This window comes from Grampus griseus, assembly GCF_964374135.1.
Source record: "Grampus griseus genome assembly, chromosome: 16".
NCBI classification, from domain to species: Eukaryota; Metazoa; Chordata; class Mammalia; order Artiodactyla; family Delphinidae; genus Grampus; species Grampus griseus.
Genome location: NC_139010.1, coordinates 62,885,444 through 62,909,001, shown reverse-complemented (window position 1 = coordinate 62,909,001; position 23,558 = coordinate 62,885,444). Strand labels below are relative to the sequence as shown.

Below are 23,558 nucleotides of genomic sequence, written 5' to 3'. Positions count from 1 at the left end.
CAGGTGTTGGCATCTGGCAGCATTTCAGGGAAACCCTCACTCCTACCAGTGATATTTGCTTTCCTCTCCTGTAAAGTTGTTCACAAAACATGATTTTCCAAATAATTTAAGGTATATAAATAGCACTAACCCCTCCACCCAGATCTCATAAAAAGAAGCACAGACTTGAAAAAAGTACTTAAGAGATCACTGAAGTCAAGTACCTTCACTTCTGGGCTGTAATTCTGCTCATACACGTAAGACATTGACTTTAGCTCCCATTTGTTGAAGGCTTATTAAGTCAACCACCACACTAGCTGCTTTACAAACATTATCCCTCATTCTCACAACAATCTCATTAGATCAATATTTTATCCCCATTTTACAGGTGAGGGAATTGAGAAGGTACGTCCCTTTCCCAAAGTTACAACTGCTAAGTGTACAGCTGAGATCTGAATTCAGGACTATCTGACTCCAATGCTTGTGCTCATACTGTCAAAATTCATGAAATCTTGGCTACATACCTCATACAATTCAATAATGATGTTTCCCATCAGACCTCTGCTGCTCTTGATGTTCTCCATGGCCAGGGTGAAGTAGATCCCACGTGTGTCTGAGATGTAGAGGTTGTACGTGTCATTCTGGTTCCATTCCTGGACAGCTGCGAACACTTGGTTCTCATTGGTACTAATGATGTGCATGTCCTATAAGAAGATGGAAGGCCTGTAAGGCAGCAGATCTTCATATCTCCTTGCCCATTGAGACCCAGAGTAATCACCATGACTTATGAAACGGTTGAGAAAAAACTTGAGTTATAGGCAATGTTAAACAATTCTGTGTCAGGCCAAGGCTATAAATTATGAGCTTCATGATTTCTGTTACTTGCTAAGTGACAGGAAGATGGGTGTAAGGGGCTTTGGTGGGTATGATTTTCCATGGCTTCAAGGGATTTATCCACTTTCATTTATTTATTTAGATGTTGGGGGTAGGAGTTTATTAATTAATTAATTTATTTTTGCTGTGTTGGGTCTTCGTTTCTGTGCGAGGGCTTTCTCTAGTTGTGGCAAGTGGGGGCCACTCTTCGTCGCGGTGCACGGGCCTCTCACTGTCGCGGCCTCTCTCATTGCGGAGCACAGGCTCCAGACGCACAGGCTCAGTAGTTGTGGCTCACAGGCCTGGTTGCTCTGCGGCATGTGAGATCCTCCCAGACCAGGGCTCAAACCCATGTCCCCTGCATTAACAGGCAGATTCTCAACCACTGGACTACCAGGGAAGCCCCCACTTTCATTTTTTATTTTTATAACTGAAAGTTGGTCTTTGCTAACGGAGACATACAACCTTGCAAGAGGAAACCCACACGTGCAAAAATGACAGGTCCTATCCCTTCATTAGATCTTCATTTATGATTTCAAACTTTTTAGGGTAACGGTTTTCACGCCTTTTTTTGGAATCTTCAGATGGGGATGGCAAGAAAGGTGGCACAGAGGCATAGCCGATGGGTGGGGCTCTGGGCTTCCAACTCTGCTGGAAACAGAGCAGCACTACTGAGATCTGTTATGTCCTGGAGTTCTGTGTAATATTTTAGGAGTAAAAGGTGAGGGGGGTTCTGCTGCTAATACAGTAATGTTTGAAAACCACAGATATACAGGTAAGGATAACTCACTCTAGAATTTAGTGTTCTGGGTCATAATATAAGCTCTGCTATAAATCAGCTGTATGATATTGGATGCGTCAGTCTCCCTGAGCTTCCATTTTCTCACTGAAAGAGTGAAGAGGTTGGGCTACCAATAAAAATAGCTAACATCTGGGCACATTCTAAGTCATCTAAATGTATTATTTCAATTTAAAAAATCCAATAATTCTACAATGGAGGTAGTATGATTATTCCTGTTTTACAGAGGAGTCAACTAAGGCACGCAGAGGTTTACCAACTTGCTTCAGGTTACGTAACTCGTTAAGTAGCCGAACCATGTTTTGAACCTCTGTGATATGACTCTCACCTAATTGTTAGCTTCTAACTATTTGTATATACAGCCCCTAAATCAGAAGTTGCAAACCAATGACCCATGAAATGAATATGAATCACAATTGTTTGGTTTGACCATAACCTCTATCAAATACCTGAAAATGTAGTATTTTAGGTAGAGTCAGCACTCATTGGAGTCTTAGCCCTACATATCTATGATCTGCCCTTATATTACTGTTAACTTCTTGGTCCCTGAAGCCACTTTAGTTTGTATTCCTGGACTGGGTCATTTCTAAAATTAAATCTAATAGTTCAGAATTCAAAATCGGTTTTAAAAGCCAGTTTGCATATGTGGCTAGGCACTGTACAAAGATTACCACAAACTCAAGTCATTACCTAAGGATCTTACACTGTCAGGAAGAAATGTTAGCCTGGATAGATATCGGACTGAATAAAAGCAATTTTAGAAATGTATAACTATACAGGTGTATATGCCAAAGAATAATATCGTCCCAGGAAAGCAAAAAGAGAGGCACCCTTGTCACTGTGGCCAAAAGCACTGGTAATAGGGACACAGGCAAGTGGAGTGACAGTAAGTAAATAACTAGGGTGGATCTAGCCTTCACCTTATTTGACAACCCTTCCCAGAAATGGTTTCACCAAAAAAGGAGGCAGCAATGTCTCTAATGTCAGAACCACGCAGAGCTCCTCCATGCCAATTGTACAAAGAAGCAAACTCATCTGGAGAGCTGGGAGGGGGCAAAAGTGAGAAAGTGAGCTCTGGATCTTTCATTGGAGATTCTCTGTCAGATCTCAGCCTCTAGCCTTGGACTCCCTAGGTCACCTTGACTGAGACCTCATTTGCTCATTTGTGCTTTCACACCTTGTAGAATTACAGGTTCCTGCTGAGGTGCCTGAAAATGGAAATAAGGCTTACTCTTAAAAGCCATGTGATGGGGCTTCCCTGGTGGCGCAGTGGTTGAGAGTCCGCCTGCCGATTCAGGGGACACGGGTTCGTTCCCCGGTCCGGGAAGATCCCACATGCCGCGGAGCGGCTGGTCCCGTGAGCCATGGCCGCTGAGCCTGCGCGTCCGGAGTCTGTGCTCCGCAACGGGAGAGGCCACAGCGGTGAGAGGCCCGCGTACCGCAAAAAAAAAAAAAAAAAACATGTGAGGAAGTCATGCTGTGTGGGGTGGAATGAAAGCCCAAGAACCCAGTAGGAGGGGAAATAGCAGCTGCAGGAAATATGGATTTAATTCACTTTACCTGTTAAAAATGCAACAGAAATGCCTGGCTTTCCCCAGATGTTTTGGTCATAAAAATGAACGAGCTAAGTTATTTTAGACTAAACTAATGTAAAAGAAGTGAGGGGGGAAAAAACAACTTCAAACACTGGGGCATGGTCAGCATCAGAGGCAGCCAGATTTGCTGTGAGTGCATCTTAGTTTAGACCTGCACTGGGACTATGTTACCTGGTGAGCAGGTATTCCAGGCTCCAGGATGAGAGACTACTCTCTAGTATATAGAATTACGGGATGTCCACTTGAGAAATCCTTAATTTATCCAAGTCACTTAGCTAATAAATTATATTACTAAGATTTGAACCTAAGACTATCTGAATAAAGAGGTTAAACTCCTTACCAGTGGGGGCATATTCGGTGTGTATCAAAATGACCTGGCGATCCTAACAGCATGCAGACTCATGGGTCCCAATGCCTGAGATTCTGATTCATTATGTCTGGTTGTGGAGTCTTAGATTCTGCCACCTGAGCAAGCCCTCCAGATGATTCTAGTGCATGCAATCTAGGGAATCACTTTTTGAAAAACTCTGAACTATGTGCCCTGTCTCCTAATAGGTCTTAGAGTTGAATAGGGGTCAACCAATAATGAGAATATTAAGTCTTCCAGAACAAAGAAAAGCATCATTAGTTAAAAATGGTCCTATAGGAATCTGAATGACAATAAAGCTTATTTCTTTCATCTTGCTACCCTAATTTAACTCCAAAGCATGTGTCACTTCCTTATTAAAACAATTATAAACAACACTGCCCCTACATCCTCCCAATAGAGTCACTAGGGAGAATCATGGTTGCTTTTTGAAAATCTAAACCTATGACTTCCTAGGTGAACAATAGTAAAAATACTTCCGTGTTATTGAAACATTTTCTTATAATTCGGGCCTAATGTAACTTCACTCATTACAGAAACACCTATGTTATTAAGCATTTGCTATGTGCCAAACACCATATATAAATACAGACAGGAACAAAACGTGGAACCTGACCTCAAGAATATGCCCATCTGGTGGTGGAGACATCACAGGCTCAGGTGGCCTTTCGTGAACTTGACTAAGGACTACAATAGACGTGCTGAAAACGGTGAACACAGGCTTACAGGTGAGAGACAGGTGGAGTATTCAAGGGAATGTATGGAACTTGGAATAACCTGAAGGCAATATTCCTCTGAGGGAGGTGAGGATAGACAGTGGCCACATCATAAGGGGTTCTGTACGGCACACCAAAGTTCTACCCTGAAAGGAAGTACAAAGCTGACACAAGATTTGAAGCAGGAGAAAGGGAGGATTAGAGTTGGTTAATTAATGCATAGACTTTGTTGAAGATGATCAAGTTCATTATATGATAATATCAAATGTGGAAGCATTGTGAAGAGTGGATTTAAATGGGGCAATGCTAGAAGGAAGGGAGAAGGCTTAAAAGGTCATCGCAACCATCTAGGCAGTAATGCACAAGGGCCTGAACTGAAGTAGATTCTCTATGAGAACTCTACGAAATGAACTTGTGAGATATTAAGAAGGTATAATCTACAGAAGGGAGAAGGACACATCTTGAATATCTCAGATACCTGAATAACAAAATTTTCTGCTTTTTATTTAGAGGATTCATTACAATCAAAATTAACAATCACTTCTATAATTATTTGTGTGATATCTGCCTCTCTCATTAGACTATAATGAGTTCTCAGATGGCAGACACTATGTCTCTCTTATTTGTCACTTTATTTTTAGTGCTTACCAGAGTATCTAGCACATGGTAGACATCCAACAATAGTTTACTGAGTAAATAAATGGAGTAAATAAGTAAATAAATGGAGTAAGTAAATAAAAGGAGGAGATATAAGGGCCAAAAGGTAGAGACTCTGAGCTCAGTTGTTAAACGGGTTCTTTAAGGGAATGTACCTCGAATAGGCAGTTAACGATATAGTTCAGAGTTTAATGGAGAGATATCTGCTGGGGCTGTGGATATAGGAGTCATCAGTGTGAAGAGAAAGGATGAGGTCACTCAGGAACCATGAAGAATGCAACGGGAATTTAGGAACATCCCCACTTCAGGGATGGCAAGGGAAGGGGATCCAGAAAAGGAAACCAGGAGTAAAACACTGCCAAAGCGAAGAGTATCATGGGGGGATTTTTTTTCCCCAACAGTGTCAGATACTCCAGAGAGTTTAAAAGAAAAAACCAAAAGATAAAGATGTAGAGACGTCTAATTGGATTTGGCATGCAGGTAGCCACTGGTTACAACGGCTAGCAGATTTTTTTGTTGCTGCTGTTGTTGTTGTACGTGGGCCTCTCACTGTTGTGACCTCTCCCGTTGCGGAGCACAGATTCCGGACGCGCAGGCTCAGCAGCCATGGCTCACGGGCCCAGCCGCTCCGCGGCATGTGGGATCTTCCCGGACCGGGGCACGAACCCGCGTCCCCTGCATCGGCAGGCGGACTCTCAACCACTGCACCACCAGGGAAGCCCCCAGCTAGCAGATTTTTAACGGGACAGTGGAGAGATGGATGTGGGAGAGCTGAGGGCAACTAGCAGTAGGTTCAAGAGTGAATAGAAAATGAGAAAACAGGTTAAAACTACAGATAACTCTTTAAGAAGAGAGGCCATGACACAGCAAGGAAGGATAAATCAGTATTCGGGGAAATGTAAAAATTAAGGACAATTTTCCTAAGGAAATTAAGGAAAGGTTAACATTACTGTCATTATCATTATAATAAATTATCTAAAACATATTTCCCCCTGTTCTCTTTCATTATTCAAAGTGGGATTAACTGTATTCTACTGTCAAAAACAAACCCAGACTCAGGTAAGGAGAGAGTTGATTGGAAAAGACTATTGGAATAGGGGGAACACTCTGATCAAAGTATTTGCAAGCACCTCAGAGTGAAGGCAGAAAAGAATTACTCGTATTGGGAGAAGTAAAGCAAGGCTAGAATGAACTGCGGGGAGTGGGGTAAGGAGTAATTAAACAGGAAATTGTTTTCCTTAGGGTCAAGCGATTCTCTTAAGGAGAAAAGCCAGACTTAAGTCTGGTCCAGTCAAATTAGCAGGCACTTTGTCCAGATTGGTCAGTGGGGACAAACAGTTCAGTGAATCATTTATGAGACAAAGAACAGGAATCTGGCCTTGCCAGAGGTAAATACGGGGCACATTTAAGAGAAGGGGAGTTCTTTGCAGTAAGCCATATCCAAGAACACAAAAGGGTGGGGGGATTTCTTAAATGTTGCTGTTTCCAGGAGCTTGGGGTTCAAGTCAAGCTCAACGTTGTTACCACCAAACTGAGCTCCGTACAGAAACAAACAAACCAACACGAAACAATTTTTTCTCTTGCAGAAATGACAGAGTAGCGAGTTAAGAACAAGTCCAGAATCTAAGAGGCAAGAGGAGGTCTTTGAGACTCAGAGGGGTCCAGTGAGGCAGAGCAAGAGCGGCCTGGAACACGACCCCACCCCACGAGGAACTCGCCCAACAGGCTAAGAGCGTCAGTAGTATTTCCCCTGGAACACAATCACTGCTTAGACTTGCCCAGCACTTTACACTTTACCAACAATGAGCCATTTGCTGCATCCTTACAACTTTGCCAGATGGAATGGTATTATGATGCCCATTCTACAGATGAGAAGACCTGGGCTCATAGATGAGCAGCAGGCAGAGCTGGAATGAAAGCCCTGGGTTTCTGCTCTTGAGCTCCATCTCCTTTTCCCCGAGGCTGCCATGGCTTCTGTCATCTCTCTCCAAGCCCTCCGCAGGTGCGTGCTCTACACGGCCATCGGCCTGAGACTCAGCGCCAGCCCAATGCCCAGGGGCTGGGTTATTGAGGACTCAGCACAAGGCTGCTGCTCTTAATAACGTTACTCTTTATTAATGGCCTTCATCTCCTTCCCTGCAAAACACTCTGAAGCCATGGAGTGCCCCAGGAGAGTGTATTCTGCACAGTCAGCTGGGAGTAGAGGTGGGAGGGCCATGATGATGGGCAGATCTGCCATGTTTCTGTTTCTAAGCAAGATGCCCAGCAGCAACTGCAGCACGACGTGGAACAGCAACAACTTGCTTAAAAGCCATTTCCGGGGCTTCCCTGGTGGCGCAATGGTTGAGAGTCCGCCTGCCGATGCAGGGGACACGGGTTCGTGCCCCGGTCCGGGAAGAACCCACATGCCGCGGAGCGGCTGGGCCCATGAGCCATGGCCTCTGAGCCTGTGTGTCCAGAACCTGTGCTCCGCAACGGGAGAGGCCACAACAGTGAGAGGCCCACGTACCGCAAAAAAAAAAAAAAAAAAAAAAAAGCCATTTCCGTTTCTAAACGATGGAAATCACCCATCTCCCTCCACCCACTCCGTCCTCACCTCCTCGGCCCAGGCTATGAAAACCCGGCCAAGGCCGACGAATAAAGGGGATCGATAACCATCCAGCTATCTTCACGACAGCCCTCATGTTAATGAGAAGCTGCTCCGGATGAAGTTCTGTCGAAGGGGCTGCACGGATGGTAGTCTACCACAGTGAACTGCCATGCGGTTGCTAATCAGTGATGGAGGGCTCTAGGGTTGTGACTGACGCCAGGCTTCATGTATCCCCACCTGCAGCCACACTGCCCAGGGGAGCAAACTGTTTGCTTTTCTGAGAAGTTTAAAAATACATAAAACAGGCATACAGACAAGAGGCAAAATAAGCCCTACATGGAGAAATGTGGTTTGGAAAGTTCCCGAAACTCTTTTCCTGGGCCAATCCATGGAAATCACCAGGTTGCCGCTAAGGGTCATTCTCCTTTAGAAAGAACATGGTCACGAACTTCCTCATCTTCTGCAAGCAGGGATACCTCTTTCCTGCTTGGGTTTAGAATATCTGATGGGTACATCCTGCAAGGGGAGTCCTATACAATGGGCCTAGAAAGCCAATCACAGGGACATTAGAGAAAATGAGAAATTAACGCCCATGGCCCCTGAGGCTACTTCCCATGGTCCCTGTGAATTTCATCAGCCTCTCCACCTCTCTCTGTGCAACCCAGTCTCTCAATATAGCTTTCCAGTTTGTTAAATGAACCATACTCTCTCTCAAAATCGGGCCAGTATATGTATTTTCTACCAGCTTCCCGAACACTTGCTTGCAGGGTTAACTCCTTATCTGTCTTGAATCATCTTAAGCATCACTTTCTTTAGGAAACTCGTCTTCTCTACCCATATTTGGTGAGCTCCAACTATCATGTCACAATGGCCCTTGAACTTCTGTACCTATAATACTCCCTACACCCACAGTTGCTTGTTCAGTGTCTCTTCTCTACGAGAATACAAGCTCCATTACGGCAGGGAACGTGTGTATCTTATTTACCACTCTAACCACAGAGCTTAGTTCAGTGCCTGGCACAGAGTAAAAACTTAAATGGAAGAAAGAATAGATCGATGGGTGAATAAATGAAGGAACAAATGAATGAATGGGTATGTGCATGCTTATATGAATAGGTGAAAGTATAAAAGCAACCAGGGGTAGGTGGTTATCCACCTTCTTATCCCATAATCCCTACTACCTCTGTACTCATTTCGCCTTTCATGATACGTTTCCTAGCACCAACTTAGAGATCCAAGTCTTTGTACCATTACATTTGATACATGTCCAACCTGAGACTTTGCTTCTTTGCAGCCTTAATAGGTGATGCAACTAAAGCCCTCCCACATTCATACCGAGGTTCTAAGATCTGTCTCCTCCCAGAAGCCATTGTTCACAGGGGATGAGGTCCACAGAGTAAGTTTTATGATTTTCCAATACAGGAGTTAAAATGTCATGAGTTGATATTAATTTTATAGTAAATTATTCCTTTTTAATTACTCATAGTGGCAGAAGGGAGTGGAAATACAGGCAGTGCATTTATATTTAGCATTGAAGGGTAGAGAAAAGCAAGAAAGCCATGAGACTAACCTGTCCACATCTATCTATCTATCTATCTATCTATCTATCTATCTATCTATCTACCTACCTACCTATGGTTTCTGCCTGGACCATTCTAAGCCTGGCCCTCTACTTGTCAATAAGGCCCTTGTGAAAGGGAGGCGCCCTCAGAAGAGATTGCAAAGCTAGTGTTCCTTTCACTACCAGTCCTGGGAAATGACCCAAGATTATATTGGATGTTTGAATCATGGGAAATCAAAGCTCTTGCCTGTGCACCCTGCTGAGAGGGGAACACAGAACCCAGATTCAGCGACATCAACAGAGGCTAGACCCCACAGTGGTTAAGTGCGGCTGAATGCCAGCTGTCTCCCAGGCAGGGATCAAACCTTCTGCAGCCCAACAAGGCAGCCTCTCCCCAGAGGACCCAGGGGAGCAGGTGGTGCATACCTTGGGCAGCGAGTACTTGGGCAGCTTTATCTGAGTGAAGGCTTCTCTTCGGTAAGACACGTAGTAGCTGGCTCTTCCACCAGTTGTTACCTGTATCATGGGGAAAACACAGAAGGTCAGATGGAGCTACGGATCACGGCACACGGTGGAAAGCAGTAGCCTCTCTACCAACAGCCACAGTAGGTTTGTAACAACCTTTTAGGAAATACTCCCTGTTGGCTTTGGTCCTCCAACCCCACAGTGCCCTGAGTTGCTCCTGTAGCACAGCACCTAGACAATAAGTAATTCCAACAGTCTTCCCCTGTGGCTGGCAATGTCTGTGAGAGCAGGGGCTCTGTACTCTGTCACGGTGTTCTGAATACATACACACTTAATAAATATTTTCAACTGAAAACAGAGAAGCTACTATGTCTGCTGTACCCGTGATCTATATATTCTTTTTTTTTCAACAGCTTTTCATCCACTGCAATGATGACATGATTGTCAAAGAAAATTTGTTTTGCATCTGAACAATTACTATTGCTCAAAGCCTTATTGCTTTGGAATTAATTTCACTACCTCTCTGAGCACAATTATTTTCCTTCCTATTTACAAATCCACGCATTGAGCAGATACTTACTGATTCTTTCCATGTGTTAGTTCATTAAACGCATCAAAAGTCAGAGAAAGGACTCTGGATTTGAAAGTCAGAAATCTTATGTCTGAGTCTCAGTCCTACTAGCTCATGGCAGGGGGAGTCAACATCTGAAACCTCACTTGGCAACAGACGGATTCTTAGAGGAACCTGGAAACCACTCCAAGACAGGGTCCCCTGGCCTGGGCTTGCTGGAAAGTCTCGCCAACATGGCATAGCTCTGCAGATGGCAGCTCTTGGCCCAATGATCCTAACTCAGGGGAAATTAATATTCACAGGAGAAGACAACATAGGCTGCTCAGAGAAAATAACAGGAGGACAGTAGCAACCAGGCTGCTGTGCTGAGGAAGCAATCACTGGAAGCCCAGGCTCCTGCTGAAGATAGGCCAGTCCCCTGACCCTGGTCCAACCCCAGTGCCCGCCCACAGCGGCTGCTGGGAGCAGGGGGCATATAACTTCTCTACTGAAAGCCACCCATCGCTCCTCACTCTAAGAGATGGCATTTCCCGTGGCTCTCTCTTGACCTGCGCAGATTGCAAGCCCACAAAGCAGGCCCCACGAGCTGCCAGGTAGAACAGATGTTCGAGTCAGTGTGAAGGCAGAGCCTTGGGAAAAACTTGGTGCAAAGTCTTAGGCTTTGAACCAAGAGGAGAGACTGGTTTCCCCCTGATGGTCACTGCTATCCTTACGTCTCTATTTTCTAATTAGAATCATTCTTATCTTGTATTCCAAGACTTTTTTTTTTTTATAAGACATCTGTTCTGAAGCCATATTGCTCCGTGTTGGCTTACAGGTGGGGTGTTGACAGATTAAGACCAATGAGTTGCTGAGAAGTCTTTTGTTTTTCTTTTTTAAATACATCTCAACTACATAGAATCAGATTAAAATATAACCCTTGGTTCTAAGCACAGTCACCATGAGTCCTGGCATGATCCTATTTATTCGCTTCTTTAATTTGGTTTTATTTCTAATTATAAAACCAACACATATAAACGTACCTGCAAACCCAAGAACTAGATCAGTAGTTTTTAAACTTCAGCATGCATCAGAATCGCCCAGAAAGCTCGTTAAAACTCAGACTGCTGGGCCCCACCCACAGAGCCTCTGATTCAATCAGTCTGGGATGAGGTCCAAGAATTGTCTTTTCTAATAAGTTCTAGGTGATGCTGATGCTGCTGGTCTGGGGACCACACTTGGAGCAGCACAGAACAAGAACTTCAGTGCCAACTGACATACACCTCTATGCCGCTGTGCTCCTCGCCTGTCCTGACCCCTGCCTCCCTCTGCGATGTAGCCACTTCCCTGAATTTTGTGTTTACAGTGATAATAAAGTCTTTTTAAAATTAAGGTGAAATTCATACAACATCAAATTAACCATTTTAAAGTGTACAATTCGGTGGCATTTAGAACCTTCTCAATGTTGTATGACCACCACCTCTGACATAGTTCTAAATCATTTGCATCATCCCCACCCAAGAAGACCTTTTACCCAGTGATAAAGTTTTTAAACCCCCAAATATATCCTCTGGTCTCCCATCATGCGCTTGACAATCAGCTCTCCACAGAACATCCTGAAGTTCACCAACCTCACCCTTAGTGAATTAGACCAGGGTCAGAATCCCGTGACTAATGCTGGCCAGAGGTCAGCAATTAAAAGCAGCATTTCCCACGAAGACCCAGTCACCTCCACAGGGAACAAGATGACAGCACCACCAGGCTTCTTATCAGCACCACAGAGCAAGGCAGGGCCCCCTGGGGTTTCTAACTTACCAAGGGCCAAAGGAGAACAGAGTGGTCCCCTTGATAGGGTCCCGCTGACCTGACTCTGGAACTCAGCCCAGCCATGCCTGTATGGCCCTGTGCAAGCACAGATTCTCTCTCTCTCTCTCTCTCTCTCACACACACACACACGCACACACACACACACACACACACACACACACAGAAGCTCACACACACAACCTGGGAGAGTTTCTGCTTAAATAAAGCATGAAGATGGAATTACACTTCAGAACTACCATGGGATAATCTAAAATATTAAAGGGCTGCACGAAGGCCAAGGAGCCCAGAGGTTCCCCAGTACCTCTGATGCCACAGCATTCCCCAGCGACATCAAGTTGGCTCCTGCAGCTCCGCCTCTGTCCTGGCCGTCCACTCTCTGTACTGCAGAAAACTCAGTGTAAGGCCCCGGAGTTCATGGAAGGGTTGTGGATGCCACCGATTCATTATAACTTCTCCCTCCTCTCATCTCCTGAATTTTGTTATTTCCATTTCTACAGCACTTTCGACATTCACTCTTGTGGTGTACATATACCTATAATGGTCCCTCCATGTCTTATTATAAGGGTGTAACTTCTTGATTACTAAGTAATGCTGGTCTCACGGCAGGCAATCAGTGGATGCGTGATGATAAAAAAAATGATAAAACTGTCATCAATCGGGTTCATCTACCACGCTCCAGGACCTCCCTTCCATAAATTATCTAGTTTAATCCCATTGACAACCCTGCAGAGTCTATAAGATATGGAATGACTTGCCCAAGATAAGACAAATATCAACCTAGTAAAGATTGGCTCTAAACCTGTTCTCCTCCTCCTGTGACTGAGACGAATCCTCTATTCATCTTACTCATGTCAACAATTGTAACATTTCCTTAATTCCAACATCTTTAAGAAAATTTTTTTAAATCTCTGTAATTGACTTGTGTGTATATGTTTGTGTTTCCTCATATTCCCAGAGAATCAGCCATGACATTGACACTGCATCTTAAAAATGATGTCTTCTTAGAAGAGAAGTGAGGTAATAAAAACAACAGGAATAGTAATCACCATGCAGTGAGAAAACATATTACGTGGAAGATGCTACAGTAAGCAGTTTATAAACCATACTTCATTTGCACTTATATATATACATATATATATTCATGACATGTAGAGGAGATATATGTATGTGTATATATATATATATGCTCCCCAGGTCAGGACATTGAGGCTGAGAGAGGTCACTAATTTGCCCAACATCATACAACCTTTCATTGTTCCAGCCACTGTACAACTCCAGCCTATGCTTAAAAATTTAACTAGGAATGAGCACATCTCCAAAGCGGCAGGCACAAGGCAGGAAGTCAATACTTACTGACTGAACAATGAGTTGTGGTTCATTCGCTTAAACAGAGAGCCTCTGAGTTCGATTTTCTCCATTGTTTAGTGGCTACACGGTGGCTGCGAAGAACTCCATCCCTGCCCAGTCCCTGCTGGTCACAGGGACTTATCTCCAAATAGAAGTTCTAGCATATTCCCCCTTAGGAGCAGAGTCCTCCCAGTGCTGGAATGATACCAGCCTAGTGCCTTTGCTGCCTCTCCGCTATTATTTGTGTGGTTCTCTGGCAATCACACAAGGAAGGAATAAAGTTTAGCGCCTATTAATCTATTTTGATGAACTTTTCTCTTCCTTACAAGCAAATTTGCTGGCACTGTAAATCCCAGAGATTATTACTACTTTCCCTTTCAGTGACACCTTTTATTTTACATTTGATGGATGTCATCCAATTATTTGCTCTGGGACCATCAGTCATGCTAAACACAGCATTAGCTGGGCCTCTTCCTTACTAATGACTGGCTCGTTAAGCTGATTTTCTGGATTTCCATTTTACAGGTTTAATTGGGCTCCTGGCCAGTGAAAATGATTCCTTTGGACAAATACATTGGCCGTTAAACACATCTGTCTCCGCTGACTTGTTCCCACGCCTGCCGTAACCAAGTCTAAACTGACATCTCCTATATTTTTGTCACTTCTCCTTGCTTCTAGATGATGACTTGCCCTGCAGGAGAGAGAGAAATTTGCCCCCCAAAATGGAACCAGAGGGCCTTGAGTCATATTGAGCCTGCTTCTTCCATAGATAGAAGAGAACTTCTAGTGTCTCTAGAATTCATAAGTGGGCACAGGTAATCTGAGAAGAGAAGCAGAAACTAATATTTTCGAATATCTATCATGTGATGAGTGCTTTAGATCCACAATACTATTCAATATCCACAATAATTATTACTGTTATTATTGTTAAAACTATTATTAGTACCCTACAAGGTAAAAGTATCAATAATATCATGTTTTCTGAGCATTTATGAAACACCAAGCACTATTCTTCTGTATGTACCAGCTTTCTGCTTTATGGTCAGAGGAGAAATTGAGGCATAGGGAACTTACACAACATACTCAAAGACACACAGCAAGTAACTGGTGGAGCTGGGATCTGAACCCAAGTTTATCCGACTGCAAAGTTTATGCTGGTCCCTCAGACTATGTGAGGTTTCCAAACCTCTCTATGGAAGGGAATGGATCCCAGGTCATTCAGTTCTCAATTTCCTCGATAAGATGCCCACCAACAAGGCAGATCTTTCTCTGGTAGGGTTCATGTCAATTTCCCAGACCTGAGAAATCAATGCTCTATTGTTACACAGGAGTGAATAGTGCTGCTGTTGAAACTGGTGAATAAGGGCTTCCCTGGTGGCGCAGTGGTTGAGAGTCCGCCTGCCGATACAGGGGACACGGGATCGTGCCCCGGTCCGGGAAGATCCCACATGCCGCGGAGCGGCTGGGCCCGTGAGCCATGGCCGCCCAGCCTGCACGTCCAGAGCCCGCGCTCCGCAACGGGAGAGGCCACAGCTAAATTCAGCTCACACGAGAGCTGCTGCCCTCACAGGAAGTGACATTTAGAAGCTTTTCCAGCTAGAAGACCTTGCTGGGTCCAGTACGATGTGAAGAACCTGTCCAAGCCAAGAGAAATGACCATCTTTATAGGCATACGTTAGTTATTTCTCACGCAGCCCTTGCATTGTTTCCTCCTCCTTAGAAAATGAGAGGGAACAGCGGAGTGTTATGATGCACAATTAACTTTTCCAATTTCTTTGCTCATTAATTCTATTCAGATTATTTAAAATAAGTCTTGATGTTGTTAGGCCTTTCTCTTCCTCTCCACCTACATAATTCCTTTAAAGATCATATTTCTTCTTTAAGAACAAAGAAGCAGGCTTCTGACTACCGGGCCATAGGAGTCAGTAAATAGCCATGGGTCTCATTAGGATGCAGCTTTAAGTGTCAGGATGGCTTCTACACGGCAGGTTCTGTCGTCTCTGTCATCTTGAGCTCATTTTCTGAAAGCGCTCTGCTAAGACACTACACTATGTGTCTGAATCAAACCTGTGTTCAGCATTTAGAACAAGACACCTATCAGCAAGCCGTCTCCTCTGCTAGACTTTCATGCTGAATTTAGTGTTTGTCAAACTGGTGTTTGCTCGTTTTATGTCCTAGAGGCTCTGGGATATTAATGCAATATGCAGTTTTATCTGCCTGTTTCTAGAAAGAGTGGATCTAACGCCTACCACAGCACTCCTGCTGAGGCTGAACCTCTTTGAAACAGATTTGCCCATAAAATTTTTTATCGGGCCCCTAACATAGCCCCAGAATAGCTTTACCAAGAATAGATGTGGGATAAGCTAGTTGATGTGAAGCCAATATTGCTCTCTCCCTCTCTGTATGAGGGATGTGTGTGTGTGTGTGTGTGTGTGTGTGTGTGTGTGTGTGTGTGCGCGCGCGCGTGCGCGCATGCGCACGCGTGTGCTTGTAGGGCCGGTGTTGGAGGGAAGACATGCACTGAAGTTGCCAGCGCACTATTGGCCAAAAAATACTGACAAATCAACTTCCACTTTCACCAGTCCTGCCAAGAGACTTCTTGGGGCCTTCACTGCCTATGGGGAATGCTAGGAAGGTAGAGAAAAGGTGATGAGTTAGAAAAGCATGGGACCAAGACCATGTCTAGATCTAGACCACACAAACAAGAAAAACCAGTAGGCCTGACTCTCTGAGGCTGTTTTTTCAAATATAATAAAGGAGCTGGGCTTGATAAGTTTCCAATTACATATTTTCAAAGAAGACTCTTCTGGTTTTTAAGCATTCTAGCACATTGGCTGGGATCCCAGACTTGTGTTTGAATCCTGCTTCTGCCATTTGCTGGTTTGGTGACCTTGAACAGGTAATTCAGCCTTCCCAATTTTTTCTTCTGGAAAATGGAGACATTAAGGCACGTTATCATGAGGAATGAATCTACCATGGCATGTAAAGAGTTTTAGCCCTATCCCTGACACATCCTAAGTACTCAATGCATATTACCTGTCTCTGCTGAACTAGAGGCACAGATGCCTGTATCAGTCTAATGTCTTAGAGGACTTAGGGTGACTGACCATGGCAACAGTTAATATGTAAGCTGGAGGCTGTTCAGAAAGTGTCAGGGTTGCCACATGGGCTACCTGGTCAGAATCGACCAGGGATAGAACACTGAAATTCTTCTTGTTGCCCTCAGCAAGGATGACTTTGTAGAGAAGACCACCTATGGAGACCACAAAGTCAACGTGTTTTGTGCCAGAGATCTGACCATTAAGCAGCTGCAAGTCTTATCTTCATGTTTTAGCTTTTACAATTTAAAAGGAAGGGAAGAAGTTCTTGGGATGCCCACTTGACCCTGCAAAATGGAAGTTCATTGTCTTTCCTCTGCTAGTCTTGTTGGGGGATAAAAAGGCAAAGAAAATAAGTGCAACAATAAAAAAAGAACTGATATGGATTTGAACTGTCATCCTGGAGTATAAAATTTGGAAGCGTTCGAATATTCCCAGTTAATATAATAACAGATAAAAAGCTAAAACAGAGACAGTCTATGTTGAGTTCTAGATCAGGATGCCAGAGCTTCACAGAAAAAGGAAACACTACCCATGGAAACCTTAAAGACAAATGTTAAAACTTCCTATCAAAACACCTCCCCTGCTTCCTCTTTCACAAATGTCCCTGTTTCTTGTGCACTGTGAGTTTAATATGGTTTTGTAAAAGACGAACTGAGAAAGGGCTAGAAAAGATATTGCAAGGAGTCAAGCTTATATAGCCTTCCTACACTTAGTTAAGTTTTTCTCTTTGAGATATCACATAGCCTTTTTCCTTTATACAGGTAGACATTATGACGTCAATTAATTGGCTGAAATCTTCCCAAGCCAGGCTCTGTCTTTTCTATAACATCCCAGAATTTCAGAAAACAAAAACTAAAGAGTGGGAAGGAGAAGAAGGAAGAAAGGTAGAAGATCCCAGTATCTGTAACATCTGTGATTCTAGTTTCAGCTTGATCATGTACCAGACATGCAATTTTAGGCATGGTGACTAGTCTCTTGGAGTTCCAAGGTTATTTTTCTATGAAAACGGAACAAATAATAATTATCCTTCTCTTACAGAAAAGTAAATGAGATAAGATAATAAAATGCTTTCATGTTAACTATAAATTGCTTTACAAATACAATGAGTAGGGCGTTATGATCGACCTGTATAGGTACCCAGGAACCCAAAGATTTTAGAAGTATTCTCACTGACAAATTGCTGTAGGATGAACGTTTGTGTCCCCCCCAAAATTCGTATGTTGAGACGTAATCCCCAATATGATGGTATTTGGAGGTGGGGATTTGGGGAGAGACTAGTGTTCTTATAAAAGAGACCCCAGAGAGCTCTCTCTTCTTCTAACATGTAAGGACATGGCAACAAGATAGCCGTCTATGAACCAGGAAGTGGACCCTTACCAGATACCAAATCTTCCTTAATCTTGGACTTGCCAGCCTCCAAACCTGTGAGAAATAAGCTTCTGCTTTTATAAACCACTCAGTCTATGGTTTTTATAGTCCAGAAATCAAGCTGGTGACCCACATATGCCCACTCTATTGATTGTTTGGGGCATTGACATTTGCCATTGGGCCAGTAGCTCTAGATAGTCTGTAGGGCTATAGCTATCTACAGACTGAAAGGTTAGAGGCAATACAGAATATGAGAAGAAAAGCAAGAAATGGATGGGCAGAGCTATAGATCAGATGTGTCTTCAGCCACACGGGATGAATGGCAGGTGCACATAGCTGCTTTGAGAATGACTAATTTTACTGATATGTGCAAGATATTTTAAAGATCCTAAAAGGGAAAGGAAAACAAAGCCATTAATTTTCTAGAGAAGCAGGGATGCTTCTTTGGGACATGGGATTTCCAGACAGACTTGGAGATACCTGGGCTGCTAGATATAACAGGAAAACTTTGCCAACATGGGATTTGCATGCCTCGTTTTGGGACAGCAGTGCACGGATTTAAACCATCTGTCAAGCTGTTTCTCAGAAAACACTGTCACCTCCCCAAGAGAGCCATGAATATTTGTAAAATGCCAACTGCTACTCTGCTACTTCTTGGGGCTTCCCCATTGTACTCTCTGTGTCATGCCTGTCCTGTCCTCCACCAGCAGAAGCGTCACTGTTGGAGAGTCAAACTCTGTGCTCACCACTTTGTATGCACGGTCCGCCCTCATGCACAATGACCTTGGAGGAGAGATACTATGCAGCCCCACTTCACTGATGAGTTAATTTACATGCATAAGGTCACTCAGCTCCAAAGCAGCAGAGCCTGGATTTGAACTTGGGTCTTTAAATTTTGACAATGTCCACCACACTCTGCAACCCTGAAAAAATCTAAAGCGTCTACGGCAGAGTCTTTCCAACGAATAGCTAGTTTAAGACCAGTTACCTGGAGGGATTCACCCTGACACAAATCCCAGCATTAAGGAATTTCACACCGGCTTACATCAAAAGCTACCTCCTTAAAGAGTCCTCCCCCATCCCAATTTCCCAGCTGGAATTCAGCTTTTCATCCTCTGATTCTCAGGGCTCTTTGTCTGTAGCTCTCTCGTTGCACTTATCAGCCGCTGTCCTGAATTACTGGAAGAGGGAACATCTTAGGTCTCTTGTACTGTATTATCTTCGAGGGTAGACAATGTGTCCTGTTCCCAGTTAACCATCTCTTAGTATCCGGCACCCATGTCATAACTCATATTTGTATTCTACTTCATGCCATCAGTTCTCATTATTGGACTGAATCTCATTTGGTTGGAGCGCAAAGGAGGTCTAATGATATCCCCATGCTAGAATTCAGGGGCCGGAGGCCCAGACAGGCCACATTATGTCACCTTGCTACTAAAAGGTAAGGCTCAAAGCCAACCTCAGAACTTCTGACTTGAAGCCCAAGGCTCTTTTCAAATTGCCAGGCTGCTTCGGTCTGTGTTCACCAAGTCAAGATCAGAAAAACACAAAGTGGAGATAATTGCATGGATTTTTACAAGTGGGTCGTGAGTTTACATCAAATACTCCTTTGAGTGGTTGGCAACACCACAGCATGGAAAACCAGGTCATGCTTTTCCTGTGGGAAACAAAGAAGCACATTACAAGATGTTCTTCCCCACCCACTGCCGAATCCACATATTAATTAAAGGTCTGGCCGAATTCACATCGTCCCTTGAACATTAATCACGTTTAGACATCTCATTAGGGATACTGGCCCCAATTCGACTATGTGTTACATTTCTCAATCAATCAACAAATACTTAGTCAGCACTTTTGTGCCCAGGCCGTGTCAGGTATCACAGGAGTCATGGGGCTGTGACCTCATGGAGTTCACCATTTCCTTGTAAAAACAAGCCAAACATGTAAGGTGTACAAACGACAATACAAGATGAATGCCAGTGCTATGGTGCCCTGCGCAGGGCAAAGGATAAGAAATATAAAACAGAGAAACGCCCCAGCCCAGAACAACAATAGCTGACACAACTTATGATCTTTCTAGACCACAACAGAATCAGTGCTTGGCACTGTGAAGTCCACACTCATCCTACCTCATTTTATAGATGAGGCGACTGAGACACAGAGATGGCAGAGTGACACAGCTGGCAAAGGGCTGGACTGGGATTTCAGCTCATGTGTGACTAACTCCACACACACACTCACATAACTGCACACACACCTGGTAATAAGTAGTGAATAAACAGGTGTTATTTACACTCCCACTGCCTTAGGAGGAGAGGGGATTCTCATACTGAAGGACATCCTCTTTGCCGAATGGGATGATGGATCTGAGGATAGAAGACTGGAGAAACCAGGTCACCGCTGAACTATCCTACACACCAAAGGGACACGTGGAGAGAAAAGGTGGGGATGGAGCTTGAAAGAAGAAAAAGATCACCAGCAGAGATGGAAAGGTAGCAGGATGGGAGATCCAAGTGTGTGGCTCACTGGGGGTTGCTTGCTTCCAGAAGAGGCACTTTGGGGGAAGGGCAAGAAACAGTGGGCGTGTGTAGTAGGTTTTATTAAGAGTCTTTGCCATTCAGTATCTGACATAGACACTCTGCTTCATTTTCACTTGACATTTGCAATAAGAAAGCAATACTATACTGCTCAATAATCTTATTAAAATTTTATTTGTTTATCTCTGCAGAGGTGGTTCACATCAGGAACGTAGTTTTGCTTCAAGAAAACATCCAAGAGTTACAGCTGGGTTATGAGGGATTTTATCTTTCTGTACCTTTTGGGCTTACTGACTTAGTTCTTTGTTGTGAAAATCTGAAAAGAACTTCAGAACAGAAACCCAGACATGGATCCCAACCCCCACCCCCAGCCCTACTGGCAATTACGACTCTGTAGGAAAAGCACTTAACTGCTCTTGCACCTCAGTTTCATCTAAAAACAGATAAGCACCCTCATATCATAAGGCCCAGCGTGCACCTGACACAAAGTAGGGACTCAAAAATGTCACACCCCTGTGTTCCTCATCCCTTCACTTGCTGGGTCCTAGTCTCCTCAGCGTGAATGTCTTCTTTAAATCCTATCTCCTAAGATTCTGTGCGGCCAGTTTCTTTCGTGGTCACTCAATGACTCCACAAACATGTTGTGAGCACTTACTTTGTGCTAAGCTTTCCACTCACTGCCCCTTACACAGTTCTTGACCCAGTTTGACTCAGGCAAACAAGAAAGTTTAAGTCATGATGCTTTCTCGTTTAAAGAGCAGAACTAGAGCAGAGATTGAGAAAGAAGGCTCTGGTGTCAGGCTGCCTAGGGCAAACTTCTGCTCTGGCTGTGTGATCTTTGGAAAATGACTTCACCGCTCTGTGCGTCTTCTGTGAAATGGTGGTAAGAGTTGGACTTACCTCATAGGCTGTCATAACAATTAAATGCATTAATAATATGCCTAGCTCATACTAGCCACTCAACAAATGTCAGCTGATTCTTTATGTATAACTGATTCTCCAAGAACTACAGATTATTCAATAAGACAGAAGATTAGCTAGGCGGTGAAAATTGTGGAGGAAGGCTGAGGACAACTCTTTAACCAAGAAAATGCCGAGAAACTTCTGTTTCTTACACAGAAGAGGTATGTTCAATCCACTTCATAAGGACTCATATCAGATATTTCAGAGGAAGTAAGAAAGCCACTACTTCTACGCCTTCCCTCCCACATACACAAAGAACACCTAAGAAGCAGTTACACAGCGCCCTGAAATAATTAACACAATCGTATTAAGAGCCCTTGGATGATTTCTCCATACTGCAATCCGGAAGCGGTCGCCGCCTGGGGCAGGCAGTAAAACGGCAAGCATTTATTCTGGAGAACAAGACAGAAGGCCTTGGGTATGGCCCCCTCTCCACCCTAATTGCATTCAGTGGAATCACCACCACACGCTATCACAAGGTGTGCATTCCTTCCGAAAACATTTTTCAGAGGAGAAAGTGGAAGCGATCTTGCCCCGCCTGGAGAAGTTCCAAGGCTAGAGGGAGACAGGGGAAGTGTCTAATTTCACGCTCCCATTACACACAAGCTGGATTAGAAGGAAACAAGGGAGGAGGAGGAGAGAACGGCGATTAAAGAATCAGACAATTTTAAAGTCCAAGAAACAGAGAGAGAGAAGAACCAATCAATTTCTTTCTTTTTTTTTTTTTTTTGCAACAGATGTTTTGCTTGCAGTTCCGAAGGTAGGAAGGATGAAATAGGAGGAGGAAGAAAAAGAAAGAGCTTAAAGGGAAGGGAGTCAGGGAAAGAGAGAGTCAGGTTGGTAAACAGGAAGCGAATCCCAATGCTTTCCTCCTTCCCAGCGTCACCATGCTCTATTCCACCCACTGGGGACGGCAGGGTGTCCCTCTGCCTTATCCCACACCTGCAGGCATTTGTTCATCAGGAAGGCAGTGGTAATCAGGCCCATCCCTTAAGCATCCTCATCCTATTCCTTTCATAATCAGCTTCTAAAGTTCTGTTTGTTGGATGTGGGGCTAACCAGACCAAGCACTTGAACAGCTGCTCGGGCCATGGAGCTATTCTCTTTGCCATTGATCACAAAGGCAAAAATCAATCCCGGGTAAGGAGAAAGAAGTTAAAAACAAATTGCAGGAATTGATTTCTGTTCAGACCTTCTGACTCCCAGTTTAGGAAGAGGGTGCGTGAATCTGCCTGTCATGAAAATACTTCACGTGTCCCAGGCTCAAAAGCAAAATCTGGGTATATTATACACACACGCACACGCACACGCACACACGCACACACACACACGCACACACACACACAATTTTATCTTAATTTATGTTTTATATTATTTTATTTTTGCCTCCCAATAACTATCAGAGATGAGAATCCATCTAAATCATAAACTCCCATGAGAAGAGGACTGGGTCTGTCTTGGGTTCACTATAAAATCTCCAAAGCGGGGCCCTATGCTTTGTGAATAGTAGTAACTCTGGAAAAATTTGAGGTACTGATGGAATCAATGAATGAATGAAGTCCCCTCCTTGCTATTATTGGCTCTTTCAGTTATGCTTATTTCTGCATAGATTTCTCACAGTATGCAATTATTTTTCCTCTTTATTGCTTAGCTTATGTATTCTCTCTCTCTCTCTCTCTCTCGCTCTCTCTCACTAGACTATAAACCCTCCCATGGCAGGAACTTTTAGATTTTGCTTTTTAATTTTTGATCTATTGCATTATCTCCATATTGAGCCCTCAGTAAATGGATGTGAAAGGAAATAAGGGAAGAATGATTCAGCAACTCTCTTGAGCAATTAGCTACATCCCAAATATCTTTTTTTTTTTTTAATTCTGACATTGGAGAAATACTTCCAAATAACAGTCCCCTCTACATGTCTGACTCAATGGACTGCCCCATAGAGTGAGCAGACTTATGGAATTTTAGCATGAGAAGGGAATTTCTGGAGTCATACAGCCCACTGCCTTCCAAACTGGATTCTATTCTAGAATTCTACAGCAATGCTTTGAGAGTGTCCATAAATAGGTGAAGAGGATGGGCTTCCCTGGTGGCGCAGTGCTTGAGAGTCCACCTGCCGATGATGCAGGGGACGCGGGTTTGTGCCCCGGTCCGGGAGGATCCCACATGCCGCGGAGCGGCTGGGCCCGTGAGCTATGGCCGCTGAGCCTGCGCGTCCGGAGCCTGTGCTCCGCAACGGGAGAGGCCACAGCAGTGAGAGGCC

The 23,558-nt window shown here is 44.0% G+C and overlaps 1 protein-coding gene across 1 annotated transcript in view; it reads right to left on the bottom strand.

Annotated features, from left to right (window-relative positions):
• SORCS3 (sortilin related VPS10 domain containing receptor 3) overlaps window positions 1–23,558 on the bottom strand; it is a gene marked incomplete at both ends in the record, with an annotated part of 579,237 nt that overhangs the window by 98,981 nt on the left and 456,698 nt on the right. Inside the window, 2 exons of the mRNA XM_082673649.1 lie at window positions 504–683; window positions 9,564–9,653. Coding sequence (XP_082529775.1) covers window positions 504–683; window positions 9,564–9,653 — 270 coding nt within the window. The remainder of the gene's footprint in view (window positions 1–503; window positions 684–9,563; window positions 9,654–23,558) is intronic.